The sequence below is a fragment of the Penicillium chrysogenum genome (genome assembly GCF_028827035.1).
Source record: "Penicillium chrysogenum strain IBT 35668 chromosome Unknown utg000001l_segment0_segment0, whole genome shotgun sequence".
In the NCBI taxonomy this organism is placed as follows: domain Eukaryota; kingdom Fungi; phylum Ascomycota; class Eurotiomycetes; order Eurotiales; family Aspergillaceae; genus Penicillium; species Penicillium chrysogenum.
The window spans coordinates 886862-907861 of NW_026622749.1; the positions used below are offsets into that span (position 1 = coordinate 886862).

General features: G+C 50.7%; 4 protein-coding genes across 4 annotated transcripts; 1 reads left to right on the plus strand and 3 right to left on the minus strand.

The window, feature by feature from the left end:
* Positions 1 to 685: 685 nt before the first annotated feature.
* On the plus strand, positions 686 to 3973 carry N7489_000359 (Na+/H+ antiporter Nha1; the record flags this gene model as incomplete). Its single annotated transcript, XM_056706114.1, has 1 exon — positions 686 to 3973. One exon carries the CDS (start codon positions 686 to 688, stop codon positions 3971 to 3973), a length of 3288 nt encoding a protein of 1095 aa, XP_056570416.1.
* A 1087-nt stretch (positions 3974 to 5060) lies between these two features.
* N7489_000360 (tethering complex subunit PEP5) lies at positions 5061 to 8350 on the minus strand (the record flags this gene model as incomplete). Its single annotated transcript, XM_056706115.1, has 9 exons — positions 5061 to 5438; positions 5496 to 5894; positions 5945 to 6451; positions 6500 to 6835; positions 6889 to 7122; positions 7173 to 7805; positions 7865 to 8158; positions 8216 to 8284; positions 8336 to 8350. 9 exons carry the CDS (start codon positions 8348 to 8350, stop codon positions 5061 to 5063), a joined length of 2865 nt encoding a protein of 954 aa, XP_056570417.1.
* Positions 8351 to 8733: 383 nt separating this feature from the next.
* On the minus strand, positions 8734 to 11067 carry N7489_000361 (uncharacterized protein; the record flags this gene model as incomplete). The annotated part of the gene is made up of 1 exon (XM_056706116.1): positions 8734 to 11067. One exon carries the CDS (start codon positions 11065 to 11067, stop codon positions 8734 to 8736), a length of 2334 nt encoding a protein of 777 aa, XP_056570418.1.
* A 1027-nt stretch (positions 11068 to 12094) lies between these two features.
* amdX (putative C2H2 transcription factor (AmdX)) lies at positions 12095 to 15720 on the minus strand (the record flags this gene model as incomplete). Its single annotated transcript, XM_056706117.1, has 3 exons — positions 12095 to 12180; positions 12243 to 15572; positions 15627 to 15720. The coding sequence occupies 3 exons, from the start codon at positions 15718 to 15720 to the stop codon at positions 12095 to 12097; spliced, it is 3510 nt and encodes a 1169-aa protein (XP_056570419.1).
* Positions 15721 to 21000: the final 5280 nt, after the last annotated feature.

Below are 21000 nucleotides of genomic sequence, written 5' to 3' on the forward strand. Positions count from 1 at the left end.
CTCACATTTTATAAGACTTCTTCCCTTTAGTTCTCTATATAATCCTAACTCTCCCTCCCTTTAGTTCTCTGCATAATCCTAATTCTCTTCCCATAAACATCCTAATCTATTGAGGTCCTCCGCTAGCCAAGACAAATTCCGCTTCCGACGTGGGTCTTGAAAGTCTCGGCTGACGAATCCCGCCGTTTCCAAGACTACTTCCTTCTGGATAATCTCCCCAAGACACGCTTTCTTCTGTTTGGCCAAGAGCCCCCAAGACTCTCCGATTATTTTTTTTCCCTTTCTCCCCTTCGTCCTCTTCCAATCCGAATCAGTGCCTGAACTTCCCTGAAGCCAAGCCTGCGTTCTTTTCCTTCTCGAACGTCTTGCCTAGCGCCTCCACCCCCCATTGGCATCCCCAAGCCCTTGGCCACAGTCTGCGCCCCGCAGAATCTGCACCGTCCTCCACCTCGAAACCGATCGGACGGACGCTCGAATCGCGATACCTCATTCAGCCCTACCAGGCTCGGCAACTTGGCTTTTCGATCACCGATTCATCAAGGCATGAAGAGCCACGCGAACCAACGTTCGAGGGCGGAATTCATCCGGTAAATTGCTCGTTGCGGTACGAAGCCCGAAACGGGATCCTACAAAAGTTCCCGGATAATATAATACAAATCGGCGTTCAATCACCGACATTCTCACCATGGCGTGGGATCATCTGGACATCGATAAGCCGCATCTGGCTTACATGATCCTTGGAGGTTTCACAGGCCTGTTCATGCTGTGCTCCTTGTTCGTCAAGGAGAAGCTGTATATCGGCGAAGCCACCGTAGCCACGATCTGTGGTATCATTTTCGGTCCCCATGCGGCCAATTTGTTCAATCCGCACGAATGGGGAAATATCGATAAGATCACCCTCGAGTGCTCGAGAATTGTCCTGGTCGTGCAATGTTTTGCCGTAGGCGTTGAGTTGCCCAAGGCCTACATGGAACGGCATTGGAAATCCGTTACCTTGTTGCTGCTCCCCGTCATGACCTGGGGTTGGCTGATCACCAGTTTGTTTATCTGGTGGATGGTACCTCCCCTGAACTGGTTGGAGGCTCTAGTCTGCGCTGCCTGCGTCACGGCTACCGATCCGGTCTTGGCGTCGTCTGTTGTTGGTAAGGGAAAGTTCGCCAAGCGTGTCCCCAAGCATTTGCGTGACTTGCTGTCTGCGGAGTCCGGATGTAATGATGGCATGGCTTTCCCATTCATTTATCTATCCTTCTACATCTATCACTATCGGCCTCAGGTCGGCGAGGTGTGGCTTCACTGGTTCTGTATCACCGTTTTGTACGAGTGTATTTTGGGTGCTATTTTCGGCTTCACCATCGGCTACGTTGCTCGCCATGCGATCAAGTTGGCCGAGCGCAAGGGACTGATCGACCGTGAGAGTTTCTTGGTGTTCTACTTTGTGTTGGCTGTCTTCTGTGCTGGTTCAGGTGCTATGCTGGGCATGGACGACCTGCTGATCGGATTCGCTTGTGGTGTTGGGTTCAGTAACGATGGTTGGTTCACGGAGAAGACAGAGGAGTCTCATGTCTCCAACGTTATCGATCTCCTCCTCAACTTGGCATACTTTGTCTACTTCGGATCCATCGTTCCCTGGGAGGACTTCAACGCCCCCGAGCTCGGCATTACCCCTTGGCGGCTGGTGGTGATTGCGATATTGGTCCTCTTCTTCAGACGTATTCCAATCATGCTACTACTCAAACCGATAATACCGGATATCAAAACCTGGCGGGAAGCTTTATTCGCAGGGCATTTCGGTCCTATCGGTGTCGGTGCGATTTTCGCCGCCATACTCGCTCGAGCGGAGCTGGAGAACGACACCACACAACCTTTACCTGAAAACGAGCTCCCACAGCCGGGAACCAGCAATTATTATGTTGTCAGGCTCATTTGGCCCATCACTACATTCATGGTCATTACTTCCATTCTTGTGCACGGCTCGTCTATTGCAGTCTTTACTCTGGGTAAACGCATCAACACCTTGACTCTCACCGTGTCCTACACACAGGCCAATGAGGAGGGACCTTCATGGATGAACCGTCTTCCTCGTGTGCAGTCAATCGCCAAGGGCTCCATGTCCTTCCGCAAGGCGGAGGATACTGATGCCTCATCGGACGAAAAGCTTCCTGCGTACCCTCCTGGTACGTTACCGCCCATCGGTATGCCTGGCAATTTCCTCCGCCGGCAGCGTGACGAGGAGCTAGATAGCGAATCACAAAGTCTCGAGTCTTCTCGCCGCAAGCCCTTGCGGAGACGTCGCCGTAAGCGTGCTGCCGGTGTCGGAGGCCCAATTAGCCAGTCTGCTATTATGCCCGCTCCTCGGCCCGCCGAGGATGAGGTCGGCGCCGAAGAAGAAAAGCAAGAACTGGAAGCGCGCGATCGGGTTGAGCGTGAAGCTTCTACGCCTCATGCCGAGCGGGATCGTGTCGGTCGTGAGCCACAGCTAGAGGCTTATCAAGAGGGCCAAAACATGGTCATCGAAGATGAAGAGGGCAATGTTCTCGCGACTGAGGATACCTCTCGTATGTCTCCGGAAGAGAAGGCTGCGCGCATTGAAGCGCAACGCAAGCGTCTGGAAACCGATAAATCAGGAAAATTAGCACCGTCTAAGAGTCAACCCCACCCGAAGACCGAGGGAGAGGAGATCAAGCATTCTGTTGAGGAGAAGGCTGGTACTTCATACGGAAATACTCTCAAGAAGTGGACCAACTGGACCGGACTTGGAAAGGACCGGGCCACGGACCAGCCAGAGAAGGCTGAGAAGAAAGAAAAGCCCCCCAAGGCCGATTCAGCCAAGCCCAAACCTCGTTCGGCTCATGCGTACCAATTCGGCAACACTATTATTGTTGAGGATGAGGACGGTGAGGTGATCAAGAAATACACCCTTCCCGGCAGCAAGAAGGGCGAGAAGGGCGAGAAGGCCCAGAAGGAGCCCACCATCCCTGGTGAAGCACCTGTCCGACGTGGTCTTACCCGCATGGGAACCTGGTTCGGTATGGAGGAAGCAGGCGAATCCTCCCAGGCTGCCCAGGAAAGGAGAAAGGATGACGACTGGACCGCCGACGATGGCATTCGATTCACTTTGGCCGAGGACCCCCAGGTCGCCTCTCAAGGCATTGGCCACAAGGGCCGACGTATGAACAAGCAGGAATTCTTCGAGCAAATAAAGGGCCTTGACGCCAAGGGCCGCCGGGATGTGGTGCAGCAAACCGACGCACCGGCACCAGTTAAAGAAAGGGCCCAGCGCGTTGCGAAGGAAGAAGTGAAGGCCGAGGAAAAGCAAGAGCGTCGCCTTTCTGCTGCCGCTGTCGCCGCCACCGCCGGCGCTAGCACCATCCCCGAAGAAGACGCCGAAGCTCTGGAGTCCGAGTCCGAGTCCGTCACCGATAGCGACGTTACTGACGACGAGTCTGGCGACCACCGCGGCTCCCCTAACGTGGCTGCCTCACTGGCGAAGTTCTCGCGTGGTACCTCCGCCGCCCAAGAACGCCGCAACAACCTCAGCCCTGCACCACCCCGTATCCGGGACCGGCCTCGCCGCGATTCCGACGATGATGGCACAGAGCGTATCCCACCTTCACGTCTCCGCCAAGCCGCTGGTCTGACCGCGCCCCCGCGCCAGGCTGACGACGACACAGGCGAGACCCCAGCCGAGCGTCGCCGCCGTCTGGCTGCCCTGGGTGTGGAAGGTGACGATTCCGAGAACGATGATGGCTCGGAGTCGGATGATAACGCGATTTTGGAGGAAGAGACGGATATTGAGGACAATGAGAACGGCGAGTCCAGTCAAACGAGCAAGAACCAGACCGCCGAAACACACAAGCCCTCTGACCAGTCTTCTCCATCTGGATCTGGATCCGGCTCCGGCTCCGGCTCCCAGTCTGCCTCCCGCCAGATCCCGCGTGTTTCATGGGGAGGTGAGAAGGGACGCGAGCTTTGAACAAGTGTTTTCTATTAAACCGTCTGTATCTCAAGCAGTCAACCGGATAAAAACCTCTTTACTGGATTGTTTATCCCGCTCTGAGTCTCTAATAGTCGTCCTCAGCCATACAGAGGAGGCATCACCGCACTCCTCCCAACTCCGGGTCAGTACTGGAAATGTATATACTCAGTTTCTATTGCTTTCAACCCTTTTGTTTCCAGTATATTCATGTATTTTCTTGTCTCACCCGCTGTGCATATTGATTGCTCTTGCATTTAATGATCTTGCTCGCCGTGATCGACTTGCTCATTTTATCTTGTATGATTCCTTTTTCTTGAGTCACTGCTGTTATTTGCTAGAGCGAGTTTAACTCTACAATGCATTCCTTACATGGACATAAGCCTCGTTCTCAAAGTACTCTAATGTTCCTAAGTACATATGTGTTTGTATCCTGGTTTAAATCTCTTGTAGTATATTACTACAGAACAAAACGAAATGGACCTCTATTTGGGAAAAGAGATATAGGAATTGAAGTATGATTCCTGGGATATAAGTCCCGGGTAGTCATTCTCCACCAGCTGGACTCATATTCCACAAGTGTCATGCAGATAAATATGTATTTCGTCTTCACCCTGTAGTGAGCTCTTTTATTTGTACTTCATAAGTTGATTCCGTTTGACAACAATTAAGATTGGACACCATGGCAAACCCCCCTCTCTGGCAGCTCGTTTCAGCCTCGGTGGCCGAGTGATCCTAATCGCTGGTAAACAGCACCATTCCCTAAAGATCTCAAATAAACTCTTAACACGTTACTAGGTGGTGGTCGGGGTTGTAGTGGTCACCGATAAGTCCTTGCAGTATCCACGGTGTCATTGTACGTCTATTCAAGATTAGTATCAAGACAGTACAGGTGCAAAAATATCGCTTAGAATGACTTGCAGGAACTGCTTCTCTCCCTACTATCTACTACATTTACCAAGAGAAACGACTTGATCTAATTCACAAAGATCGAGGTATCAAACGAATAAAACCAGCTCCATATAAACACGCCCAAGAAAAGAATAAAAAACCATATCTAAACCGAGTGCAGTCAATCCCACCCATCTTACTCCATAGTACTCTGCGGCCTCATAATACCCCTCCCGAAGAACTCACTAACAACCCCAAACCGATCCCGCGAGCGAGACAATTCCCCCTTGAACAAGTCATGCTGATCCGCGGAATCAACCTGCCGTTGCCGGATGGCGCGCAGGGTCGCATTGGTCGGGGCGCAGACGGGACACTGTGCGTCGTCGTCGAGCTTGTTCAGACAGCGCTCGTGGAAGGAATGCTTGCAGAGGAAATGGACTGTCGGGAGATCGAGGGTTCCGCCGCAGGATTGGCAGCGGCGGGATTGGAAGACTACTGGTTGGGTGGTTAGGTGGTCTAGTTCTTGTTGTTTGGTTTCGGTTTCGGATTTGTAGCTTGTGATGAGGCGGCGGTTCTGGAGAGGGACGGATTAGTTTTGGTATCGCTGAGGGGGCATGTTGAGGGAGCTTACGGTGGTGATTTCTTTGCGTTCACGGTCGATGTTGTCACTGAGGTACTTCTTCACGCGACCCATTGTTACTACCGCGTTGTTGCTGAGCGCTTGGATCACCTGCAACGGGGAGAGGAGGCCGTCTTGGTTGATGCGCTGCAGGACTGCGTCTAGCTCATCGCCTGCTTCTTCGAGGATTTTCGGGCTCGAGGCGAAGTATGTCAGTGCGTCGACGTAGAGCTGAGGCTCGTCGGGCCCGTACCGACGTAGCGCTTTTATGGCACCCTGTGTATCCTTTGCTGATGTGAAGGAACGGAAAATGTCCAGGCGGAGACCTTCCTGCTCGCGGACGAGAGTGGATCCTTCCCTGAAATTGGACAGGTCCGAGAGGAGAAGCACGTTGGATGTGGAGATCGGGATCTAGGTGGGTTAGATATGAGTGGCGATAAATGGGCGACAGGATAACTCACGTCTTTTCCTTCGATTAGTTTCTTGGCCTTTGTCTCCCATTCCTCTCTTTCGGCAGCATCCTTCTTCCCCTTTGCTGTGTCCAGGTACATTTCAAACAGTGTTGTGAAAAGATCGACTTTGGCGTCCTGCTTCAAGTCCGGCTGCTGCACCAAAGTCTCGAGGAAATCGATGAACTCTTTGGGGTGATCCACAAATGCAGAGAAGGCTGTTCGCGGCTTGGGAATGTCATAATCTGGCAGAGTCTCTTCAACCCTGTCTTCATCTGTCGCCGTCTCGGGGGTCTCAGCCGGAGGTTGTGTGCGGGTACCAACATGCATATACCGCAAAGGAAGAAGCGCAGCAAGACTTTGCACTGTGCTAGTAGGCTGTTCTTGGGGCTCTGATGACTGTTCTACCTCCGTGCGTGGCCGGTACTGACCAGAATAGTAAACCTTGAACAGCTCTGCTGTCCGCTCAGGGCAATGTGTCAGCAATACTCGAGCGTACTTCATCAAATTGTGATAGGCCTGGCACCGATTAGCTGGTTTCCTCCAGATGACACAATTGAGACATACCACTTCGGGATCCAACCGCCAAATGTATTCCACTGCCTCACCGTACTTTTTGGAGTCTTCGATTAGGATATCAACGACCATGTCATTCTCGCCATGCTTTGTTGCAAGGTAGGCTGCTTGCTCATAGTATCCGCCTTGGCGGCACATTGCAATGGCAGTTTCAAGATCGAATTTCAGCTCACCAGGAGCTTTGATAAACGAGTCCAGCTTGCTTGTGTCCTTGAGCTTTGCGTAGCAGTTCAAAAGAAGTGTTGTATGATCAACCGTGGCACGGCCATGGTCATGTAGCTCTTCAAGGTACTCAATCAAGTTGTGAATAAGTTGGGTATCCAGGTACTGCAACAACAGTTAGTAAGAGAAAAAAATACCGAAACCCTATCCCCACTAACCTTGCGAATGACCTGAGAAGGTTCAGTATTATCAATGGCCCGGAGATACTGCTGCATAGCGGTATCATAGTCGCCTCTCTGGTACAAAAAGTCACCATACTTGCGGTAGATGGCATTCTGTTGTAGCGGATCAATCCCAATCTTTTGCGCAAGATTAATAGCAAGGATGTAAAGATTGCGCTCGTATAAAATTTCGAGCTTTTGCTGAAGTGTCTTTTCCCGATAACGGAAGATCTAAAACAGGTTAAAAGAAAGACCAAAACAACATTATAGCATCTACATACCTTTCCATCTGTCGTAAGAAGAAACAAGTCACCCCATTCCATGAAAATACGTTTCATAGGAGACACGAGTGCTTCGCTATGCGCGATGAACTTGAGATCTGTATCGAGAAGAGTGAACGTGGTCGTGCCAAAAATATCCTCCGCCGGACTAGCAGTGTACTTCCTTAGCGGGTCCGACTTGCCAGTTCCAGCTTTGGGCGGGCAGACGAGAGCCACATAGTCGCGAAAGGCATCAATAGACGTCTTCGGGCCCTCGAACGCATAGCTCGCACCACGACCCCGCGGCCCATATGTAAAGATCGCCTCCTCCCGAGCAATGAGAATATCCCCGCCCTCTCTATCCAGAGTCATGCAGCCCAAGCCGCAGCCCGTATCTTCCAAAACGCGCGCAGGCTGGCCCTGCCCTCGCCCGGCGATGACCAACGTCAAGATACGGCTCGTTGTTGAAATGTAGAGGGTTGTAACGGCGCCTGTTTGTGTTTCGAGACCGGTAATCGGTTCCTCGGATTCGAATACTATCCGTTGTCGCGCGCCTCGGTCGTGGATTAGGTCGCCTCGGATGATCGTCACGGATCCGTTCGCGAAACCCACTGCTACCTGTGAGAGGTCATCGACGGCCGCGAAAGCCGATATCTATACCACTGTAAGTAAGTATTGGGCCGGGATTATTCCCGCTTCGGATGTAAACGCACCGGGAACTGCCTCCTGGCATTTTGAACGGAGACCGTTGACAGACACCGCGGGCCTCCATCTTTCTTCTCCGTGTCTAGAGCCCAGACTTTCAGAACCGGCTCGTTGGATAGATCCTCCGCAAGTGTCACTAGCAGAGCGGTATCGTTTATCTGTCGCATGTGCGTGATGGAGCCGGTATCGTGAGCCTTGAACGATCGCACGATGCGGAAGGCTGAGGAGACGATGTGGACGAAGCCATCGGTAGTACCGACGAAGAGGTTCGCGGAGCCGGTGCAGATACTGGAGAGGTCGCTCTAGGGGTGACTGTTAGCTATGTTGTGGGCTGGAACAGCGGAAAGTCGAGGCCTTACATCGAAGATTGAGGAGCTGTCCTCTGGTAGCTTCACCGGCGACACGTCGATGAAGTTGAATGCTTTCCACTGTTGGTTCTGTCAGCTGCAGTCCATCAATAGGAAATCCGGTCGTCTTACTGATGTCAGCGCCATCTCGGCTCGCCATTCATTGAGAGGTGTGGGAGGTGACGATGCGGTTCGGAGCTCTCCCCGCTGGCGCTCGGGCCACTTGGTTCCTGACGTCGATCTACGGCTGCCAGGACGACGTTCTCTCTTACTTTTTGTTACTGCAAATGATTGATTGTTCGTTTCTGGGGCAAGTTGTAGCTTTTTTCGCATGTCTGCATCTGTAAAGCATGCAATTACCATAACCAATATGTATTGCTAAAAGAAAATGTACCGATGTATGCTAGGACTATGAGATGCGAATCAACTTCGCTACCAAGCTGAAGCTTTCAACACGCTATTGATGATGGGATGATGGGGAAACAAAAAGGAGAGAGAAAAATAGTCGTCATTGCATCAAGGAACTCTCGTTATTGAGATAGATCCATGTTTATAGGGGAAGGCTGTGCATCAGAGGTAGGAACCGCCTTGAGATGCTGACTCGGCCGAGCGCTGTCCTTCATGAAATCAAAACTTTGCTGAAGCCAGCTACCAGCATCTGCAATTGCCTGACTGAGGTTAAAACTCTCCATTCCTTGGTGAACACCTTGCCCATCCTGGCCTGTTGTTGGCACCGATCCGCTTAGGGTGAGGGGCAAGGACGCGACCTCTGTGGCAGATTGATAAGTTGGTTGCTGATCCAACTGTTGCGCCGCTGATTGTGGGCTTCCTTCATCTTCACCTGACTGGGATTCCGCAGTGTGATTTTCGTTGTCGACGGATGTTGATTGACTCCTAGTAGAGGGAGAGGGGCTTCCGGTATTAACCGTCTTCTTCCTCTTGGAGTTTCTCGTTGTTGGTGAACCTGAGTCTGGCCGGGATGCACGCTGTCTCTTTTCCGTGCTGAAAGCATAGGGTGTAGCTGCATCGAGCATGAACTGCGTATTCATTTGCGTCATGTTTCTGTTCGTAGGTTTCAAGCTCCGATCTTGACCAGCTTGCTCAGTGCTGAAATTGAAAGGCGTAGCTGCATCAAGCATGAATTGCGTGCTCATTGCTGGCATCCCGTCCTTGTTCATGGATTTCGAACTCCGCTCTAGATCACGTCGAATTGACTCTTCTAGACGGTAGAATGGAGTGACATTTGCTGAGTGAAACGAAGCATTGGGTGAATGCACTGCTCGGTCTGGATTCGGTGTATGTTGATTGTAATATTCTGGACTGTCCAGGTCGTCTTGAAAGGATTTCTGAGCATGTATAAGGGCAGCCTGGGTCGAAAGCTGGGTATCATGGCTTGAGGGTGAGTCTAGCCCTGAATTTTCTCTCGGCAAAGCCGTCGAGTGCAATGATGTTACCCGATCTGAAACTCCTAAAGGTGGTGGCACTTGCTGGGCAGAAGGGAGATCATCGTAGGTGTTGTGTTCGATTGGTTCAGTGATATCTGTGTTTTGTAATGTCGCTGTATCTTCCTCGTTCACAGCATCAAGCTCCGCTGCGACCTGACTCGCCGCAAGATTGCTTTCTATGAGATCTTCCTCATCTGCGAACCTCGTTTCTTTCGACAAAGTTTTGTGGCTTGCGTCGTTCTTCGCAGGGTCCTCATTGTGAACTGATATTTCTTCAGGGGCCGAGTGTTCAGGCTCGGGTTCAGCAGAATCCAATGCTTGATCCCTAGCTGGACTAGGACTGGCGGGTGCGGGATCGACTATGGATTTTTCTTTCAGGGGGCTGTCCTCCTGCAAGAAAGTCTCTTCTTGCAATATACTTTCATCTTGCATAGGAGATGTCTTCTCCTGTTGACTCGAATGCTGACGGAGCCATCTCCGATATTCAAACCTCGGCAGCTGAGAGGAAGAATTAACGATTCGGAGAGATGCTTCCTGCGGCAAATGGGATTGATGATATTGTTCGAAAGGCGATAGTTTGGGAACGGATGGAACCTTAGGTAAATTTGAGGCGCCCAATGGATTCGACCGTGGGGATGGGTGCTCCTTCGAATTCATCCGAGCACCCTGGTCTGTCTTCGCCGCCACAGCTTTTATAGGAGGGAATTTCATTGGTGACCCCGGCGTCTGTGGGACCTGGACTTGAACAGAGCGGGGCATGGGTCGACGAGCTTTATCTGACTGACGAGAAGCCACAGATATTGTTGGCGAACTCGGCGGTTCAAACTTGGTGAAATTCATGAGCTTTCGATTCTTCTTCAGCCAATCCACTGTTCTAGGCGGCATGATTGAATGATCGTCAACTGTCGACGACGGCGGTTGCTTCGATTTGGTGGGAGATCGTCGCGGGGTTGGTTCCTTGGATTGTCTGTGTGGCGATTTAGAGGGCGAAGAACGATCCCCAGTTTGCACCGAGGTCCTTGGAGAGTTGCACGATGTCGCAGGAATCTCCGGGCGACGAGTACCAACCGATAGACCTTCTCGGTACTTCGGAGCCCGCAAATCAGTTTCTTGGACCACCCGCTCGGGGACATTTATCTGCCGGATCCTCGCTGGTCCGCCACTCTCCCGTGTCCTAGTCTTCTTCCATGGATTGATCCATCCCTCATTGAAGGGGCCTCTGAGCGACGCAGAGAGAATCAATAGTGGTCTGCCCTCCAGATATGACTGCGCCAACTTCTCGACCCGCTGACGCTTTGCAGCTCGGGCAACGTCATCCAGCTCGTCATCCGAGGCAATCAGATCATCCGAATCTATCTCAGAGGGCGGAGGCGGGCATGTTTCGAGGGAAACCGGGGAGACGGGCTGCGGATAGGGCATTGGGTTGGGTTTCGAGCTGAGCTGAGATTAATTGTTGGGTGGAGAAGCCGGGGGAGTCGGACGCTGCGATAGAGGGGTTTCGGGGAGATTTTCGGAGGTGGTATTCATTCCCGGTGCAGAGGTAGGTTGCCCATATGCGATTGACACCAGGCAGATGTATGTGCCGGATATTCTAACCACCGGGGTTGTCCACCGGTTGCCTCGGAAGCAGACTAGTGTTCCACTTCCATATTTCCGTCCAAGAACTGTACAGCGTGCTGGATATTGTAGAATCAGTCTTTCTCTTGGTATGAGTTTGGTTTAAAGATTTCTTTTGAGTGTGTCGGAGACTGAGTGAAGCGGTGCGGAGAAAATGCACAAGCAACCCAAATAGCAACCCGTAGTATTGGGTGGTTACAGAGCGCTTGGACCACTAGTTAAATGCTGAAGACAGGGGCCCCGCGGCCAACTACATACTCATACTAGCATATATATAGATTGTGGTGTAGCAGTCTACGTATTCCTATAACAACGGACATTTAAGAGAAGGTAAATCATATTCACACGAAGTAAAACTCTGGGTAATCAAACACCGCACAGGCAAAGGGAAAAAGAAAAGAAATAAATCTCACCCTCGACCGAAATCAGCAAGTCGAGATAGAAATAGAAAACACTCCACTTAAATCATCAGAGCACAGCAAGGACCCCGGTCAGGGTGATACAAACAAAACAATAACGCTAGCAAGTCGGGGAAATGACATGACATGAGCAGGCAATTTGTCTATGACACAGAATCAAAGTCTCAAGCAGGGTATCAAAGTGTATCAAAGGCGATACGCATGTGCGAATAAAGCCGGAGGGAACGGGTGCAGGTTATTGGTGCAGATACACATGCTTCGATGTAATGGAGGGGATGTTGTTGCCTTTGATTATTTATTCATGATACACGGACGCGAACGGGAAACAGGAGTTGAGGAGATGGGGGAAATAAATATAGATCGAACATTGGGCATTCAAACAAGGTAATAGAGGGACGGTGTGGTGGTCATTAAGGGGTCATCATCACGGAGTGCTCGGTACGCTCCTTCATTCGCATGGCTTGGGCTTCCAAAGAACGGGCCATCAGTTTGGTCACTGCGGATGGGTGTTAGAGAAGCATTCCGGCTTGTGAGATTTTGGGAATTGGGGATACTAACCTGGCCAGACAGCAGCTCGTTCCAAGATACTGGCTGTCGCAATCAATATTTTACATCCGTATCCCCCTTCCACAAGGCTGGGCAACCGTTGCACGGCACTTAGCGCGGACATGGAATTCCCATTTTGGAAGTGGCGCTGCATTTTCATCTCAATACTCCCCAAGATCTCCTTTATCTTATCGACCAGCTTGCAATCCTCGTCTTCTAGTAGCATGACTCCAGGTACTTGAGTCAAATCGACATCGTCGCGGCCTAGTATACCAAGGTAGGGGCCCACCCGTTCTTGAACGGTGGTGATCCACTCGGCCAGCACCTGTGCACAATCGAACGCACACAAGGCGCACTGCATGGGTAGTTCACGCGACGAGAACTCGGCAAATGTATTACCAAGACGATCCGACATAGAGATGGAATCCGCTGCGTAGAACGCCGCTTTGCGTAGGTGCTTTTCACGCTTGGATTGGCCAATCTTGTAGATGTTGGATAGAGTCTGCATCGGCTCGTCCTGCGTCGGAGTCTTCGATATCGCTAGATCTGATACTCCCAAATCTGCAATGGAGTCTCGTCTCGTATCAATGTGACCCGTGAGAGACGGATCCACAACGTCGTTCATCGCAGCATCTGGGTGTTGGAAAATCTCAGTGCCGCGTGCGAGCTCATCCGCCATGCCATTCCAATCGCGTTGCCAGAATGCCTCTTTGCAACGACCTAGGTTGACGAACAAACGAACATAGGCTAAATCTAGTAGGGGGATGCTGTCTGCAGACAAAGGTCCAGCCCCGAACGGATTCGGTCGCTCTAGGCTGTGGACAGGGTTGCTGGCCCATGCCGCTTGCCATGCGCGTAGAGCGGGCTCGATGTGGGATTGCATAGCGTCTGTCTCCTGGGCGGTCCATTGCCGGCCCATGTGCCGTTGGCGGGTTTCCCAGATGTAGTTGTGTAGTGAGTAGATAAGTACCAGGCAGCCGAAAGTACTAGGGCGGTTCTCAGAATTGGACAGATCGTCGGAGTTGTAGAACAGGTTTGCCGATTGACTCTGCTCTCGTTGACTGGCGGTCAGAAGAGACGTCAAAGCAGCAGAGAAGGACAAAGTCTTCTTCGAGGCGGTTTGACCGCCCATCTGCTTCCACGCCTGGGGTGATTCGGCCGCCCAGAGATCCTCTTCGCAGGGAAGATCAAGGCGAATTTCCGAATTTGTGAGTGCAGGTGCATGGTTGTAGGCGGAGATCAAGAAGCTGGAAAGAACAAAGATAGCATAGAGGGTACGTTTCCTCTCCTCTACAATCTTCCAATTCAGCCAATCTCGACGCTCTTTCGGTTGACTAAACGACGAAGACATCCAGTTTTCTGAGTCATCAGGAGAATCATTTCCGTTGGTACCAGCAACGAGATGGTCTTGCGGCAAGTTCTTGGGATCCAAGTGATGTGTCAATTCGGCTGCGCGTGCAAGGCTGACCAAAGCAGCACAGTGTGTGCTAGCAATATCTGCCGATGTCTTGTCACCACATGTGTGGCCATATATTACGTTCAGAAGCATTGCTTGCACCAGCCAAAGTGGGGTATTGTGGACGGAGCTATCGCGGGAGGAATGTGAACGATTCAGAGCAGCAGACATGTCGGCCTTTCGTCGTTCTTCGAGGTACAACTGAATCATCTTTTTCGCGGCGTCGAAGAGATCCTTGGAGGCGGCAGATTCGTATTCGTAAAGGGCACCGATAGCTGCCATGGAGAGGATCAGACAGCCCCCGCCTCCAGCGACACCGGTCGAGCTGAGATTGAGGTGTCCGCTTGGCGTGCGCAGGTTGTTCGTGTACTGGGGAGCTTGGAAATTGAGGGTGGGGATATGGAGAAACGGGATGTGGGGGTGGAAGTAGGTGATGTAGGCCGAGATGTACCGCTGCAAATCTGAGGTGCTGGGCAGTTGACCGGAGCTGTTGAAGCCGGTCGAACGGGCGAACAACTCACGACTGTTTAGAAGTCCACTTGCGGGCTGGGAATACTTGCGATGATTGAAGCCAGTCGGGGTCGACATGCTCGCTAATAGAGCCTGTCGTGTGGAGTCTGTAAATGTATCCGTTGAGACTGGTGAATGTTCATTTCGTAGGGCACTATTCGGGAAAGGAACGTTGAGAGGATTAGGAGATTCTCCGTTTGTTGCCAGAGAGGAAAACATACTCTGCGAATGTCCTCCCATGATGGGCTGGCCGACCGAGGTCATAGATGGAGGAGTGGCATACGTCTCAGAAAACGGATTCTGGGCCATTAGAGACTTAGGCGACACCGTCTCCGGGGGAATCCCCAGATCATTCAACGTCGTCGGGGAAAAATCGATCGCGAACTGGTTGGCCGGGTGGTGCGCAGGGAACGGGTTATGCCACCCATTGGAGATGGGAATGCGATTCGGGCCATCCAGCATGGCCTCGCTGATTCCGCTCTGGCTACCAGTGCTCATTGCTGACGGCGAAGACTCATCAACAACCGAGTCATTGCCATTTCCCATAACCACACCTGTGTCAAACCCGCTCATCCAGTCAAAGTGCATCTCCTCATCCATCATCGGATCCGCAGAGGATGGGAGTCCATTGTGATAGTGGCCGAACGGAGACGAGGGCGAATCGTTGAAGCCTTGCGGGGATCCTGCAAAGTGCAATTGCGCTGGGTTGATGGTGCTACCGTGACCCATCAGCATGCCATCGATGCCCGTATCAAAGCTCCCATACACGGGAGCAGTCCGAAGTCCTCCCGACATGTCCATGGGGAGTCCGGAAGTTTCGATCTTGGAAAGGCCGTTCATCGAAGGGTGTCCAGATCCGAATCCCCTATAGTCCATACTTGAGCCAACTGAGGAACTAAGGCTGGGGTGATACGTGTGACCCGATGGGGTGGGCGCAGATGACGGATTACCGGCACCGGGGATACCCAAGGCCGCCCCGTCAACGTGGCTGATGGTGTTGGCCCTCGGGCGCATCGAAGAAGATGAACTATTGGCAATGGAGTTCTTGCGGACCCGGTTAGCACCGGGTGCGGCGCCAGTGCTCTCACGGCGACCGTTTCTCGGTCGAGAAGACGGCGTGGTGGTCATGTGTAGCTTCTGCTGGTGGCGCAGGAGCAGATCCCGCCGAGCGAAGCACCGGGCGCAGTCCGGACACTCGAATGGTTTTTCCTTTGTGTGGGAGCGCTCATGGCGCTTGAGGTGCTCCAAGCGCGCAAACGAGCGACCGCAGGTGGTGCAGACGTGGGGCCGAGGCTTGTCTGTTTTAGGGGGCGGAATGTTGCCATTGGCACCCGTTTGACCATTCAGGTCGGTCTGCTTCTTTGAGTCCTTTGGAGCTACAGAGATATGGGTAAGAATTGCACACAGGGAGTTGTCTCAGCCAAACTCACCAGGCATATTTCCCGGAATCTCGTGGATACTGGCAAGGTCCACCACTTTTGGGCTATGGTCCCGATCTTGTCCGACCATAGCATCCAATAGCATCCTAGTCTTCAAAAACTCCTCAAAGACCAGAGTGTCGACCACTGGCCTTGGAGGGGGAAGTTGCGACGTGCGGGAAATTGCTAAGGGAGAGAGGTTGCGTCAATCTTATGATTGACCGAAGATCGCGTCTGCACGATATTTGAGGTTTCAAATTTGTACAATGTGCCGCATCGACGACTGTTCCATCCAAATGACATCAAGTCAGCATTTGTCTCGTATGATGCGTAGAGGGTGCTATCACAACGACCCAAGGTACCGAGGCAGGCTATCAGGAACCTTGCCGTGAGATAGATGAATGAGGACCCACCAATAAGGGAAACGAATTTACAGTTGGTCTATCGAAGGTCGCTGCGTACCCAGGAAGATAGTGATGGATGAGTTGCGACTAAATGCAAGATATGGGGACCTGGGACCGGTATGGGGGATATGGAGCCTAGCGCTGACGTCTGTTTGGGGAGGTCGGAAACATCAGCGAACCGAACTAACATGAATGATGCTCGGACATAGCACTTTGACCAGATCACTCACATCAAACTGGCGGAGCTAGAGCAGTGACTTTGGATGCTTTAAACTCGGGCATCCATTGAGGGAATTGATCTCGCAACTCGGAGGAAGTTGGATAAGCCGGAGATAACCGATGGAGTGCAGATAGGCAATTGTCGATAAGCAAAGAAACCACAGAACTGGGAAAGCGAAGTTGTTGGGGAAAAAAGAAGAGGATGGGCAGGAGAGGTGAAGTAGTTGGGAAGTTCGAAATTGCCTCCGAAGGTTGGAGTATTCAGAGTCGTTCTACAGCAGAGGTACCTGGGCCAGGGTACTTACATACACCGTTGGGGTAGTGGCAGTAGTGGCGGGTAGAGAGCGAGCCGGGAAGTACAGTGGAGTAAGTACAGTGGAGGTACTGACGATAAGGGGGTCCGAGGGCAAAGGTACACCGAAGGTACATACGAGGCAACTACCAAAGCAGGGCGATGTCAGGCCCAGACAACCAGACAAGCAGACAAGTGGTAGAGGAGCCAGCGGACGGTACCGATACAGAGAGCAGATGGTGGATCCCAGACACACGGGCTGGCCGTGTCTGCCAATGATGCCCCCACGATTAACTAGGGTCATACCAAATGCGGCGTAGACTGGAACTTATGCCCACGCACGTTCAACTCGATGCCCACCAGTTCCTGACTCTGGTTATCAACGAAATTCATTGGTCTCCAGTGGAGACGTACTTGCCTCCTCGGGATTAGTGGCGTAACGCCAGACTTCACTAGTATTGTGCTATTTAGGTACCATTTTACATCCTCTTTGAAACAGCTTTGATGTGATGTGGAATGCAATTGAAGAATGTTTTTGTTTCAGAAAGGAATTTGGGAATTTGGGCTGTTATTATGATATCCATGGATTAAAATTGGAGTAACTTATGATCACTGGTACTGTAGTGTACATTGGGATACTCCGTATTCCGTATATAACTAATACGCTGCGCTAACCAAATTGTCCATGTTGTTTTATAATTATTTAATCTCTAAAGTATCGGAGTGGGCCCGAGTGTTACTGAGAATAACAAGTCCATACACGTTTATAATGATGGTAATATATATGTAGTATATAATCATGTAGGCGGCAGGACCTCGTGACAGGTTCTGGTTTCAGTTTTTATTTTTATTTTTCATTTTACTCATTTCCAAGAGGAAAACCAAGGGGGCGGAGTGTCCGGGTATGATTCAGCGGAAAGATCCGCAAAAAAGAGGCCATGCGCCATTTTTGTGGGGGAGAGTCAAAAAAAAAAGGGTTCGTGTGGGGGATTTCCCAACCCCAGAGAGACCATAAAACGGAATAGGACATGCGGCTGTTCTACAATTGGACGTGCCGGCAAGGGATATCCTCCGGTTCCTTATAGCACATGGTCTCAAAGTGGCGAACGTAATTTGAAAGGGACCATTGGAAATATATTGGCTCCTTTTTTTTTTTTTTCTCCTTTTTTTTTGGGCTCCCCCAGACTTTTAATTTGCCTTCCCCGGAATCTGCCCCCTGAGCGTTTTCTAGAATCCCCATTCCCGTCGCTGTATGAACTCATTGCGCACGTTGCGCCACGTCATTTTGAGTTTGGTCGCACGGAACGAGGATACTCTAGCCTATTAGGCGTGCAGCCGACCATTGAATCGGTGTCGAATCTGGGGTTATGACGAGATCCAGTATTTCGGTGCTGGCCCAACCCTTGGATCATTGACTAAATTGACTTGGATATGGACAAAGAGAGCAGAGGTCACACAGAAAATAAAGGATTATTTATCGACTCGCTCCCAAAGTCTCTCTTTTTTCCGAACTTCGCCATTGGAATACGTTATAGGCTCGCAATTTGGTCGCACGGACATCTTTGCAGAATCCCCGGACTTGGACATACACTAGTCAAATTGGCACACTAGAGCGAGTCTAAGGAGGCTGCAGGTGACCCGAGATGAGCCAAGGGTGGTCGAGTGACAAATGAAACAGCAGTGCCGTAAGCCACCCTTCCCAGCTCCAATGCAGTGAGCTGTCTCCTAGGTTGTGTTGATGCTGGGGTTGATCCGGGCTGTTAAGATATCACTGGCCAATCCCCTAGGTGGATGAGTAAATAAGCTGCAACTCAAGGGTCTGAGCTTCCCCTTAAGAACGTTGACATACCTAAAGGCATCCGACCAATTTCCAATAGTCTGTATGCTTCCATGCACGTTTAGATGAAAAGGGACTTTAGCCATAGCAATATAATTGCCGTGTTGAGACCCCGTGAGCAATGTGCGATATTTCTGACAGCGAGCCACAGAGTATAACCTAACTCCTTAGATGAACCAGCGCAATTTTTTTTTCTAGCAAAGACATGTCTTACCTAGGGATTTGAAGCATCGTACAACAAACCCCAAACACAGTTCATCGGTGTTGAACATAGCTAACACGATGTTACGCAACCCAGCGAGGCTGCTCGTAAATGTAAATGACGACGGGCCATCTAACCTAATTAGACGGATCTCAAGCTCAGGAAACAGTCTTGCCCTGACATCCGCCAGCTCCGGCCAACCTTCTGATGCAGGTCCAACACATTAAAAAGGTCATTGCTTTGTCATGACCTCGGGCAGTAAGTCAGGGGCAGACGCCATTGACTCTGATCATACAATGTACACATATGTACGGAGTACGGAGTACACCTAGGCAATACACTAGAGGCTACGGTATACATCGTAAACCAGCCAGCAGGGACATCCTTGAATCCACACTAGCCAATATCGAGCGCCGAGTCCATCAAACGTTATTGCGTAACCGCGCTTCGCGGTTCTCTATACCATATGTACAACGCATATCAAGTATCAAGACGGGGTGTATACACGTTTTCCACCCCGTCATGTTTTAGTAACACTCAAGACAAATAAATTACAGATGATACACCGGCTCAGGCAATGTCTAGAAGCACGAAATGCCCACATAAATTCTCCGAAGCGCGCACACCCTAGCCCTGTCACGGGGGCCAAGTGGCCAGTGCTGGTATCAACGCGGGATGGCGGAATTTACACCCCTGATCGGACTTTCGGCCGTGCCTTCAATGTTTCTTTTTCGTTTTAGTCCTTACCGGGTATCACTACCCGGTTGTGTGGTTTATTATCTGTGAAGAATACTCTTTTGTACAGAGATAAGGCGTCATTGGCTTGACCTTAACAGTCTAGATAAACATTGTAGATTCCCTGCCCGATTGACTTTAATGTAAGCAGATTAAACCGAAGAAGAATATTGATGCACCTAGTTGTTAATCCGCCTCCTACGTGACTCTGTCTAGTCTCCTGAGGCTCTGAGTTGTCTCGCCTCCGTCATTGTAGGCCCAAAATGAAACCGTTAATGGATAGCAAGTCAGACCAGAATAGTTCGGTTTAATCAACCGGGCCTACCATATTTTAACATATTTGTAACATTTGATAGCCTTTTTAATTTGTGAAGACCAAAAGTAAATACTGCCAGATCGAGCGGCAAAAGGACATGGGGTGACAGCACGGCACGGATGATCAGCGTTGGGGCATACGAGGACCCAAGACGTGGATAACGGCAATTAACAAAAATATATCCCGGTCAGGATCAAAGGCGTCAATTGTCGCACACGATCACGATCAACTGGCCAACCACATATTTATTTGAAACACGCAATCGAAATCCAAGCAATAAGAATTCATCGCAGTATAGTGGATAGCGGAAGATACGGAGACTAGTGGAGCTCCCGCAAGCTATGGAGAAATTGGAGAAAGAAATTACAGGCAGCCCTTGGAATTATTATTGTCCACTTGTGCAGTGCGTGGATAACGTACGGGTCCTGATAGCACAAGGGAGCTGATACGGCATGGTCGATATTATGACTCCAGTATATTAACGATAACAAATAACGCCTTATAGCTATCAAGATTTATATATACTGTACTGCGTAGTAACGTTATGTCTCCGGGCAGAACGGAGTACGGAGTACATGTAAGTAGCAATACTACCTCGGATGCAGATCGCAACAGCTGCCTCCTATGCAGCAGTAATAGTCGGGAAAGGATTTCCCAGCGCATGGACAGGCGCTCCAACACGCAGTCTGACTGGATGGCCCGAGTCCCTGCGTGGACGATCAGAGTTTAGTGTGGGTATAAGGTCGGATCATACAGGATGCGAGCTGCCAATTGTACGGCTGCGTCAGAGTGTTCGGACCTACCTAGGAACAGTGCATTTTCATCAAGGAAATGAGAAGCATTTGTGGCGAGTTCCAGAGTTTATCCAGCGCTAATATCAGACATGAAGATGTTTATATTTAGTTGGATCCAGTACGGAGTATCCAGTAAGATGCACACCGATATCGAATGTAACATCATATGCTCGATAGGATGTGGACTAGACAACCCTTGTACTTGAGGTCATATGGTCTTTCAATACTCCGTACTTTACGTTAAAATTACCGATAGGCGGAATAAACCGCGCGATTTCTCCGATAAGAGAAAAGAAAGAGGCTGGACCTGACAAATTGATATCGGAGAGATTTTGACCGGAGAACAACCGATGTAAAAATGGAGCTGTTTTAGCCTGTTTCTGTTTCTACTTTGCTAACGCCAACGCGAGAGCAGTTAGATCTGATGTGATTGACCAGACTGGCTCGGGCGTGCATTAGCGGTATTTATCCCAAGCACGATGACGAGGGAGAAAGTGAATACAGTCTTAAGCGGATTGGATAGGAGCAGACTTGGCCGGTAGATCAGATCGATTGGTTTTCTAGCGTGAGGTACCTTGCGTAGTATG